General features: G+C 41.7%; 1 protein-coding gene across 6 annotated transcripts in view; it reads left to right on the forward strand.

Moving 5' to 3' along the window:
- The first annotated feature begins 1601 nt into the window (after positions 1-1601).
- LOC147913490 (uncharacterized) overlaps positions 1602-12597 on the forward strand; it is a 63779-nt gene continuing 52783 nt past the window's right edge. For 2 of the 6 annotated variants that reach the window (XR_015548760.1, XR_015548761.1), the window contains exons 1-2: positions 1613-1775; positions 11730-11779. Coding sequence is in view for 1 of the 6 variants with exons in the window: in XM_087418218.1 (XP_087274344.1) it covers positions 1666-1775 (110 nt within the window). In the remaining 5 variants the exon portion in view is untranslated. Of the gene's footprint in view, positions 1776-11352; positions 11589-11729; positions 11780-12597 lie in introns of all 6 variants that reach the window. The other 4 variants (XR_015548764.1, XM_087418218.1, XR_015548762.1 and 1 more) reach the window with 3 other exon arrangements.

The raw sequence follows: 12597 nt of genomic DNA on the forward strand, positions 1-12597 counted from the left end.
TTCCTTTTAGCACGTTAAATGTATCGTGCCATTCTCTTCTAGCCTGTAAGGTTTCTGCTGAGAAGTCAGCTGATAGCCTTATGGGGTTTCCTTTGTATGTAACTTGACATTCTCTTGCGGCTTTTAGGATTCTCTCTTTATCTTTAATTCTGGACATTTTGATTATGATGTGTCTTGGTGTGGGCCTCTTTGGGTTTATCTTGTTTGGGGCTCTCTGTGCCTCCTGTACCTGGATGTCTGTTTCCTTCCTTAGGTTAGGGAAGTTTTCATCTATTATTTCTTGAAATAGATTCTCTGCCCCCTTGTCTCGCTCTTCTCCTTCCGGGACACCTATAACACGGATGTTAGTGCGCTTGATGTTGTCCCAGAGGTCCCTTAGACTGTCCTCACTCTTTTTAATTCTTTTCTCTTTTACCTGTTCACCTTGGGTAATTTCTTCTAGTCTTTCTTCCAGCTCACAGATCCGTTCTTCTGTATCCTCTACTCTGCTTTTGAGTCCCTCTAATGAATTTTTCATTTCCAGTATTGTATTCTTCATTTCTGATTGGTTCTTTTTATATCTTCCATTTCTTTGTTGACATTCTCACTGAGTTCATCTATTCTTCTCCCCAGATCAGTGAGCATCCTTAACACTCTTAGTTTGAACTCTCTGTCGGGTAGATTGCTCATTTCTGTTTCACTTAGTTCCTTTTCTGGGGTTTTGTCCTGTTCCCTTACTTGGAATGTATTCTTTTGCCTCCTCATTTTGCCTCTTTCCCTGTGCTTGTGTCTACGTATTAGGTAGGTCAGCTACGTCTCCTGCTCTTGGATAGGTGACCTTATGTAAGTGATGCCTTAGGAGGCTTCCAGTGTGCTTCCCTCAGTTCTCAATGTTCCAGGGGTGGCCCCTATGTGGGCTACGTGTGTCCTTCTATTGTGGCCTGTTAGCTCTCCCTATAGGCACCCAGGGAGGCTGAGTTATGCTCCTGGCCAGCTGTTGTAATGCTCAGCTGCTTGTAGTTGTTGTGGGCCCTTCAGTCTCTTTATCAGGTGTGGGGAGCCCCAGCACAGTTGGCTGTAAGTTCTAATACCACATTTGTGTTGCAGTATTTCTTTTAAGTGAGTAGGCCCCCAGTGTGGCAGGTTGTTAGGCTCAGGGCCTTACAATTGCTGTAAACCTCTAGCCTATTAGGTCTCTTGTCAGCTCTCTGAGGATTGCAGCTGGGTGGGGCTGGCCTCAGGCACAGGAGCACCCAATTGTTTCAGGCTTTGGAAGGTGGGGCAAACCTCCTATGTGGGTCTTTGAGAAGCACAAGTCTTCTGCAGCTGACAAGCCCTGCTGCCCACAGGTCCACACACACAGTCAACACAGTCCTGCCCCGTGTGAGCGCCCCGACCTCCCCAAGCAGACCCAGTCTCTCCACGGCGGGAGCCCCACACACTCTGCCACCGCCCCACACTCTCCACCCGCTCCTTGTGCACACCCTGCCCCGCTCAAGTCGGCTCAGTTGCCAGGCTGCAGAGAATCCAGTCACCAATCTATGCAGGCCCACACGTTGCCTGAGGGCTTGTTGTTGGGTGGGGCCAGTCTTTAGGGTGGGCTGCCTGCCCTGGCTGAGCTGGATTAAATCGGTGCTCTAGCGGGTGGAGCAGACCCTGGGCTAGCAGGTCTCAGGGAGAACTCGAATGGCGTCTGTGTCAGCACACTCACACCAGGCCACAACAATGGCCGCAGCCAATGTCCCAGTCCCTGGAGAGGTCTCACCCCTCACCGAGATGCACTCAGGGCCTATTAGGTGAGTCTCTTGTCACCGAAGCACTGTGCACCTTTCTTTCTGGTGATTTTAGGATGCTTTCTGGAACGGGTGAGTTTGTGCGTGGGCCCTTTAAGAGCCAGTTTTAGTTTCTTTGTGAACCGGGTTTTCTGGGGGTGCTACCCAATGCTTTAGTAGCAGGCACAGTCAGATATTATGCCACTGGTGTCGATTGTGCTGGGTCCACAAAATGCCCACAGCGGCGGCGCTCCCCGGCTCACGGCCCCGCGCCTCCAGGGAGGCTGCGGACCTGTGAGCTGCTCCCGGCCGCCATGAAGCTGGCGGCTTGTGAAGGCGGCGTTTTTCCTCTCCGGAAGGGAGTCTCTGCCTCTTCTACCCCAGTTAGGATTGTCCGTTGTTGCAGGAGTTCCTCTTATCCAGTTTTCAGTTCTGTCTCAGGGGTAATTTTTCCACGAGTAGTTGTAAATTGGCTGTGTCCACGGGAGGAGGTGAGTTCAGAGTCTGCCTACGCCGCCATCTTGACTCCGCCCCTCTTGTTCTTTTCTTAATGAGGTTGTTTGTGTTCTTATTGTTGAGTTTTAAGAGTTCTTTGTATATTTTGGATAACAATTCTTTTATCAGATATATCTTTTGCAAATATTTTCTCCCAGTCTGTGGTTTGTCTTTTTATTCTCTTGACATTGTCTTTCACAAAGCAGAGATTTTTTATTTTAATCAAGTCCAGCTGATCAACTCTTCCTTTCATGGATCATGGTATCCAAAAAGTGTTGTATCCAAAAAAGTCATTCCCATATACAAGGTCATCAAAATTGTCCCCTTTGTAATGTTACAGGAGTTTTATTGTTTTGCATTTTACATTTAGGTCTAAGCTCATTTTGAGTTAATTTTTGTGAATGGTGTAAGGTCTGTGTCTAGCTTCATTTTTTTTGCATATGCTTGTCCAGTTGTTCCAGAACCATTTGTTAAAAGGACTCTCTCTGCTCCATGGTCTTGCTTTTGCTCTTTTGCCAAAGGTCAGTCGGCTATATTTACAAGGGGCCTTACTTTACAAAAATGTTCCAGTGGTTGCCCTACTCAAAGCATGTGATCACAGCCTTAATTCATGACATTTCAAACTTGAGGTTTAGTTTAAACTTTAAAAATTTGATTATTTAAAAGACAAAGTTTTGGAGCTATTTTTATTCCAAAATAATACACGTTTATTGGAGAAATATTATAAAATACAGATTGAAGATTAAGTAAAAATGCTATAACACCATCTCCCAGAAATAATTCCCATTACATATTTTGGTACATATATTTCTGGCCATTTTATGCATTTTTCTTATCATTTTTTTTCACAAAATCAGGAACTTAAAGTTTTTCACTAAAATTTGTATTGGAAATATCTTTCAATACAAATAAATATACTTCTACAATATGTTATTTAATGAAAGAATGTGTTTGGTTTATTTTGGTATTTTACTTCTTTATTTTATTTATTTATTATTTTTTTTGTGAGGAAGATTGGCCCTGAGCTAACATCTGCCAATCCTCTTTTTTTTTTTTTTTTTTTTTTTGCTGAGGAAGACCAGCCCTGGGCTAACATCTGTGGCCATCCTCCTCCACTTTATATAGGATGCTGCCACAGCATGGCCTGACAAGCGGTGCGTCGGTGTATGCCCGGGATCCGAACCAGCGAACCCCGGGCGCTGCAGTGGAACGCGCACACTTAACCGCTTGTGCCACCGGGCCGGCCCCTATATTTTCGTTTTTTAGAAAATTAATTCTTTGAATTAAATCTTTGTTATAAGTGTTTGATTACAGTCTTGTAATCAAATTACAAATTAAGCTGCATAATTACATTTCAGTCAGTGACGGACCACATACACAATCGTGGTTCCATGAGATCAGTACCATATAGCCTCAATGTCTAGTAGGCTATGCTAATCAGGTCTGTGTAAGTGCACTGATGATGTTCGCATGATGATGCAATCACCTAGGATGCATTTCTCAGAGTGTATGCCTGTCCTTTAGCGACGCATGACTGTATTTCCTTAGGATAAGATCTTAAAAATGACATGTTGGTTCAAGTGCCCCTACCCGTCTATGTTCTCATGCTTGAAGACTGAGTTGTGTCTAACTAAGGTTCAACTTTTTTCCTCAGTCTCCATGTTTGGATCATGACAGCAATGGAAGCTTTTGGTGCCATACTGGTTAAGGCAAAGAAGACCATCAAAAAGAGGTCTCCACAAATTACGCCATCAGGCCACATAACTCTGAGGCTGAAAGCCAACGCTTAAGTAATTGCCAGTGTGGTCTTTCTTTCTTTTCTACCAGAATTTGGACTCAACCATTAAAGTTAAGCTTCTAATGATTTAAAACTAAACCAAACAAAAAAACTTATTGTATTAGTTTCTTAGTACCAACAAAGTACCATAGACTGGGTGGCTAGATAGCAAAAATTTATTTCCTCACAACTGTGGAGGCTATAAGTCCAAGATGAAGGTGTCAGCAGGGTCATTTTCTTCTGGAAATCTCTCTCCTTGCCTTGCAGAGATCTTGCTTCTTCCAGTGTCTTCATATGGTCTTCCTTCTGTGTCTGTCTATTTCCAAATTTCCTTTTCTTATAAGGTCACCAGTCACATCAGATTAGGGTCCACCCTAAGGATCTCATTTAACTTTACCTCTCCAAAGACTCCTCTATCTCCAAATATAGTGACATTCTGAGGTAGCGAGGGTTAGAACTTCAACATATGAATTGCGAGGGGATACAATTTGGCCCATAACATTTATATATTCTTATATCTTTTCCTCTGGGAAGAGAATAGTAATCCTTTTATTTTTCTAAGGTATGATGGCAAAGGATTTAAGATAGGCACACTTTATCAACCAATAACCAAATCTTTCCTCACTTAATCATTAAGATTCATGAAAGTGGCTACTGGGTCTGTCTTGTTCATCCTTCTCATTGACTAGAATGTTATCTAAAAGAGAATAAGTATGTAGTAAGGATTTGTGGATTATATCAATAAATGAAGGAAATATCCATTTACTTACAAAACTAATAATTTTGTAATAATAATTGGTACTGGGGAAAATCAAGGAAGTACTGTGTTGCTTTCGAAGAGTGCAATATCAAAGGAAGGATTATAGCATTTGAAGTCTGCAAACTCAAATGCCCTCAAGGGTTAAGCAAATAATTTAAATGCATGAAGGAGCTATAAGAAAATAAGCAATAACAAGAAAAATAAACGAGAAAAATCAATGCTAAACCTAATCCAATTATACTTTCTCAAAACAACTACAAAAATACTGTGCTACCAAAAAATATGTCTGAGGGTTTATTTAGGTCCACAGGGTATCAGTTTTTGACTCTGGTTTAGGATATGCAGTCGCATTATTTTATAGACTTATAAAGAGAGAATTAAAATCAAACAGCCAGGGCCGGCCCCGTGGCTTAGCGGTTAAGTGCACGCGCTCTGCTGCTGGCGGCCTGGGTTCGGATCCCCGGCACACACCAACGCACCGCTTCTCCGGCCATGCTGAGGCCGCGTCCCACATACAGCAACTAGAAGGATGTGCAGCTATGACATACAACTATCTACTGGGGCCTCGGGGGAAAAAAATAAATAAGTAAAGTTAAAAAAAAAATTAAAAAAAAAAATCAAACAGCCAATGAATAGCACAGATTCTGCAATATACATCGTTGGCACTCTTGGATCTAGGAGAGCACTGCAGGCCTGAGAGTTTAATTTTGTACATCAAACCATTGCCAGACAGCAATATGACCCAGGCAATCTCTAAATGTCTTCACTGGTTTAAAATATGTAAGGAATTCCATGTAGAAATCTTTACCAATTTATAGACTATATTAAGTAATAATAGTAAACCTAATTTTCCCAATTATAATAATTTATGTGTCCTTGAATCTAAATGATAGACTAATTTTATTTGGATTTTACCCAGGTAATTTTTTAAATGTGTTTTTGTTGTTCTGCAGAGGCTTATAGATTATTTACAGATATTCTATGTGGTTAAAAAAAGATCACTTTGGATCCATTCACATGAACTAAGATTACGTCTTTGTTTTTTTGTAGCCACTACCAATTCCCTCCTTGTTGTGCTATTTTTATCTTAACTAAAGGAGTATATTTATCGAATGTTGAATAAATTCCTCTACCAAAACGTATTCTCTCAAAAAGAGAAAGTAAATGATGAGTATTTTATATTCTACATCAGGCCCAGTGCTTGATTTAACCTAAGGCTATATGTACGTATGAATTTTCATAGACACCATTAATACATTATAGCTCTCTCAAACTTTTCAGATAGAGGTAAAGGGCTCTTTAATCCCTCCTCTTTGATAGATTTATGAATAGAATATATGTGTACATAGCCTGACTTGCTGGCTCTACAGTTGGCTTCTTTTCGAATCAGATATTAATTTGGGGAGACATTTTAAGATTTTCAATAAATATTACATGTTGCTGTTTAACACAAGAGGGATTTTCCCTTTCTGAATGAATTTGGTGTTCCTGAAAGGTCTCAGATGGTAGAGCATTCACTGAGATGCAAAATTAGAAGATGCAGCCAGAAGCAATGGAAACTTCTCTAAAACATTCAGCTGAGGACCCTGCTGAGCTTAAACATCTCCACACGTTTTTCTTCTCATATTTAGGAGAACTGTAAATCGCTGGAAACAGCTACTTCATTTTTGTTCTCTGGCCAGTGCTTGAATCCCAGAAGATATTCCAGGGGATGTGGTTTGATGGCTTCAGCACATTCTCCGGAGGACTCTCCATGCAAACCACAGCTGAACTGGCCGCCTTTGGTAAAGAGATGTTTCGAGCCAGCAATAAGACTGCTTTATCTCTTCTCCCTGGAGAGAAAGATCCCTTTTGATCAAGTTTGCAGTCACCTCAGGGTCAGAAGGGAGCACTTGCATTAGTCTTGCTGGCTCTTCCCCAGCGGTGAGTGGAGTCCATCTGCTTCCCTGATGGACTTGCTTAAACCTGAACAGCAGTGTGCAGCAGTGGGGGTTGGGAGGGGGATGAAACATCAAGAAATCCAGGTATGAATTTTACCAGATGTTTCAGTTGGAGGGAGTATCTCCCAATCTATTGTTGGAAAGTCCTACTTTTGTGTTGCTAAACTATACCAGTTTTCAGCACCCCAATGTTTTCTCCTCTCTCAGATTCAGGATTCATTAACCTCCCTGCTTTAGAAGCACACTTGCAAGACAACAGGTGTATGAACAAGGTTTCCTGCCTGACCAGAGCAGTTTTCTTTCAGGAAAATTCCATCTCTGTATTAAAACAGATTTTAAACTAAACATTTGAATTCAATTATCCCTAAAAGGAAAAAAAACACAGGATTTTATTTTATAATTATCTTTCTAATAGATGGTATGAAACCATATCCTGTGAAGCACTAATTTTATCTATGGAAATTTGTTTCACATACATTTCCAAAGGTTTAATAAATCACCACACACACAGTATCATGGATGACTGGTAAAATATTAGGTAATTTATTTTTAATTAGCAACAAAACCCCAAAATATTAGCAAATATGGATCTCATCACCTTCTTTTGGGAGATTTTTCCTTTGGTGCATAGCAGAAAGTTTCTCTAGATTGCAAAATGAGAAGTAAACATTACTGAGGTTTGAATGTCTGCTGGAGGCAAATGGCACTGATTGTGGCGGAAAGGACAGTGGAGTGAGTCAGGGAACTTGGTTATTCTAATCCAGATCCGGTCACTAACTTAACATGAAAGCAGCACCAAACCGATTGCCTTGCACTAAATAAATGTCTCTGACCTCTTTTCTCCTACTGTACTGTGAGGGAAATGCCTAGACTAGAACTTTCCTTCTCAAAGCATGGGCTGCGGTCCAGCAGCCTCCAGACCACTCAGAGCTTGTTAGAAAGGTCGACGCAGAGCCTTGTCCCCAGAACAACTGATTCAGAATCTACATTTTAACAGGTCTCCCTGCAATTCATACACATGTTAGAGTTGGAGAAGCACTATGTAGATTAACTTCAAGGACCCCTTCTTCTTCAATAATCCATCATTGCATGGAGTAAAAACCCCACAAGTTGTTGATACTTCAGCCAGGTGTCTCAATTTAGCTCAAAGGAAGTTTCGTGTTCTTGCTGTTTGCAGAACTGGGAGCAGGTAACCACTGTGGACATTTGTTTTTTCACATTAACATATGTGCATAATGTTTTCGTGTTTTAGTCTGAGAAAAAGGAAAGTCAAAATGACCAGGGAAGAGATGAAGATGGCCAGGACAATGGAGGGAATGAGATGACCTTTGTTCTTAGTCTATCTTTATAAATTGGTTTTAAAATTCTGGTGAAGAGGGCTTGCAACCAGAAGTTGAATGCCATGATTATAATCTACGATGATGTGGCCTCTGGCACTCAAGCAGAGCAGAAGCACCCTCCCCAGTGGCTTCCGTCAGAGCCAGCAGCAGCGTCAGTGGGCGCTGTGGAGCAGGAGAAGCACATGCTGCGCCCAGGAGACTACTAGCAGGCCGTCAGCACGGTGAGGCAGCAGGGCCCTGAGTTAGCCTCCCTCAGATTGCATCTAATTATTGCACTTATGGGATGTTACTAGAACAGAAGAAAATGCTTGGCCTGGTTTGAGAACACATATGCACACTGCGGATGTCTAGAAATAGTTGCCCTATGGTCAAGTGCTGAGTGAATCCATCTTTCCCTTCACACCTACAAATGTTTTAGTGAATGGTGTGTCTATCCAACCAATTGCTCAAGTCAGGAAGTAGGAACGACCTTTGACTTTCCTTCTTCTTCTTTCCCACATACAGTCAATGATCAAGTCTAATCAATTAAAACTCTTAAATATCCTTTATCTCCATCAGCTTACCTCTGATTCTCACTGTCACTTCCCCATTCAGAGTAATGTCATGTCCTAGGTACAGCCTTGCAACTGGCCACCTTGAAACTGGTTTTGTTTTCCTCTAATCCATTTGCAATGGTTTGGAAGTCAATTTTTCATCTTGTCCCACATAATTCACTAGTTTCATCTCCGTCCATTCCCTTACAATTTACTTGATATTTATGTGTATGGATTTCAGTTTTCAAATGTTTTATACTTTTTTTCAACTCTGAGTCTTTCTACATGTTTTGCCCAGTTGGTGGGCTATTCCTTCTCAATTTAGCCAAAGTATTATTCATCCTTCAAGTCTTAACTTAAATGAAGTTGAAATATAGATAATTTAAATTCCACTAAAAAGCGTAAATTGTTATGGAGCGCGGAACAGGTGGAGGTTGCCTCCCCTCAGAGATGAAGGAGAAGGCTCCTAAAGGTTTACTGGGACCTCAATTAACACTCTCATTTTTAACGATAAAGTAGTTAATGGATTTTAAAGTCCTCACTGTCCTATCAGAACTTTAATAGGTGGATGATACATTTCCTTTGTAGTACAATTCCTCAGTAGAATCATCTCAAACCACTTTTGTTCTGTGAAGTGTATGAAACATAAGCTGGGACAAATTATAAGAAAATCTGAGTGACTAAACAGATGGACTATACTACAACTTCTAGTTAATCATACTCCATGGGCTAACTGTTTATATATGGCTTTGAGCATACAGTATTGGAGAAGACCAATCCATGAAGGGTTATCCGAATTGTTCTGTAATAGCTCACTGTCTCTGGTTCTTAGCAGACAGCTTAGTTACAGAGAAGAACCATGGAGAATCTCGCCAGCCTTGTTCTCCAGGCTGGTGCTCTTCACCTCCAGTTACGTAAAGAAGTCTAGCAGGTGGCTTAGGAGGCTTCTCTCTTTCTCACTTTTTGGACTTGATTCCAAAAGAGAAACTTTTGACCCCCAGAACTAGAGCGCCGCACAGTTCCACGGTTCCACTGCACGTGGTTTCACGTGGCCAGTTGTCTCTGATCTTGATCACATGATTTTGCACATTGACTTTCTCAAGACCCAAATTACCATCAAAATCCAGTGAACTAATCTGTGATAGCTAAAGTCTCAGATCTCCCCAGTCAAAGAAAATTTTTGTTATTTTTTGCTCTTTTCAGGAATAAAATTATACTATTTGGTATACAGTCAATTTAAAAGAAAAAAGACTCGCAGTTCTTCTGCAGACATCCTCTCTGGCAGTGGACTCACAATGTAAATTATTTTAAGAGAGACAGAGAAAATAAAAAAGGCAGTGCAGAAACTCTGAGTGCTGCATCTGTGTCTTTTGGAGGGCCAGGGAGAGGAGGTCCTCATTGACTCCCAGGTGTGTTCTTACCATAAATGGGTATCAATTCTAACTCCTCTAACATTCACACAGTTTTCAATATACAGAGAAATCTGAAACTAAGTGAGCTTTCCTTGGTTCCTCTTTTTCCTGGTGAACATTTTACATAGCTATTGTGAGACGGTGTCTTCAGAAATTCCTCTCTTCGAGATTCCTTTTATTGGACATAATATATATCCCTCCCAACTTGGAAATGCAAGCAGGCCTATATATTACCCATTTCTTGACTGTTCTGGCAATTTTCCCCAAAAGGGAGGAAAAACCCTATAAAATTTCTGTTGGCCCCCAAAGCAGAAACATCTGCTAGAGTCATGAGTAGCTTGTTGGCGCTGCTGCACAGTCCCGGCCTGGAGCTGATTATCCCCTCACCAGCGTGCGTGCGCTCAGTGAGGAACGCACGGAAAGGTTTCTGGGAAGACTCATTATAAATAATGAGAACATGGAAGAGAAGGAAGAGGGAAAAGGTTCACGCTACTTTGGCTCGTGCATTTTATGAGTTTTGCAAACTAAAATCATTAGACCACCAAACTGCTCAATTAGAAATCAAGATTGAAAAAATCAGGCCATTGCTTTCCGTAGGTACAGCTGCTTGGCAAACACAAATAAGGAGAGTGACAGATTGTTGGTTATTTTAAGTGACACTCTGGGGAAAGGATTGGTTCTGACCTGTCTGTAAGTGGCCAATTGCAAATTACGTCACAGTGGAGCTGGCAGTGAGTAGCATTTTCTGGCTTGAGCACACAGGCATTTCTGTTCTTTGAAATAGTTTAACAGGTGCAAGTCAAGTCCTGCTAGGAATGCTTGTGTATGATAATGCTCTGAACTCTTTCCTAAATTAATTCACTCCACCTGGTGTACAATATAACTTGTTGCAACATTTTTGGTGTGCTGTCAATTCAGTTACGTAACAGATGGAAATAACCCTAGTTCTTTGCATCCTCCAGCAACTCTGACAATTTTACTGTTTTTCTACCATCAGTTTTTCCAATGTTAACAACTGACAGGGTCAAAACGCTCTTGGTCTTTCTGATAGGATTTGGAGGGAAAAAATATGAACAGATTAGATTTTAAAACGCCTGATATAAAGATTTAGATTAGAATTTCAATGTAGACCTAGTAGGTACATAAGGAAAGGTTAAAAACTGGTGAGCTGGGAGAGAGTGTCTATAGAATCAAGTTCACCGGTGTAAGTGGAGGTGACTTACTCCCTGAGACGGGAGTTCTCAGACTTGACTGCATCAGAACCCTGGAGGCTTGTTAAATGTCCTACTGGGCCTCACTCTGGAGTGTCTGACCCTGTAGGTCTGGGTGCTGTTTTTCTTGCAGGCTCCCAGGTGCCACTCATCGAGCTTTGCCAACCATTGCTCTAAGAGAGAGTGGAAAGGAGGAGCCTGGTCAAATCTCAGAGTGTGGGAGGGAGGCTCCTCAGATGCCAGACTCATGGACTACCCGCCAGTTTTCAGTGAATCACATCTCACTGTCTTCTAACCCTGGGTGCCAAGTGTGTCTTCACCTGTGGTCCAGCAAGCAAGGGCCGTGTTTTCATTCGAGGACAGACTAAGGTGACTATTTGACCCAAGCGTTTTCCTTTTCACACTTATGTGTCTATATTGCTGTACATATAATTTTCTAGAATTGTAGCTTTTTTTTGACAATTGATTGCTCTGATGACTTAGTGATTTTTAATTCTTTTCATACTAAAGTTGATTCTACCCCAGGACCATCCCAATAAACAGAGACATAAAAACCACAGGTAAGTCTCTCCTTGCAAATTAGTTCACTTTCCATCACACACTGATATCTGCTCCCCACTTGTATACTCCTAGAGCACGTCTCATCTCCCTCACAACTTTCAACTGACATTCACACCCTGGAGGAGTGTGCTCTGCCCTGTTCTCTGCCAATACTCACCTGCCTTTGAAACTTTTCCTTACTAACGCCCATGTTTCTACTTCTTTAATAAACCTCCACCAACAGCTCTGCTCGCCAGATGAATGCACGAACACCTGCTTTGCCTGGAGTCTTTGTTGATCTTGCTTTGGTGTATTTCCCACCTACCTTTGAAAATAATTTTTATAATAACTTTTGTGCTAATATAAACATAGACTAAAAGCATTTCTTGATAACTCAGGTTCATCCTAACAAAGCTATATTTTAGTATATTTGTATGGCTTATTATAAGGACCACTGCAGCCAGCCTGGTGGTCTAGTGGTTAAGATTTGGCGCTCTCACTGCCACGGCCCGGGTTTATTTCCCGGTCAGGGAACCGCGCCATCTTTTCTCAGTTGTCACAGTATGGCGGCTGTGTGTGGCTGGGATACTGAAAGCTGTGCCACTGGGATTTCAAGTACTAACAGGGTCCCCCATGGTGGACAGGTTTCAGCGGAGCTTCCAGACTAAGATGGACTAGGAAGAAGGAGCTGGCCACTCACTTCCTAAAAAAATGGCCATCAAAACACTATGAATAGCAGCAGAGGATGGAGCAAAAAGACTGGGCAGGGTTTTGCTCTGCTGTACACAGGGTTGCTAGGAGCTGGAATTGACTTGACAGCACTAACAACAAAGGACCA

This window comes from Ceratotherium simum, chromosome 27 (assembly GCF_057802395.1).
Source record: "Ceratotherium simum simum isolate JZ-2026a chromosome 27, ASM5780239v1, whole genome shotgun sequence".
Taxonomy (NCBI): domain Eukaryota; kingdom Metazoa; phylum Chordata; class Mammalia; order Perissodactyla; family Rhinocerotidae; genus Ceratotherium; species Ceratotherium simum.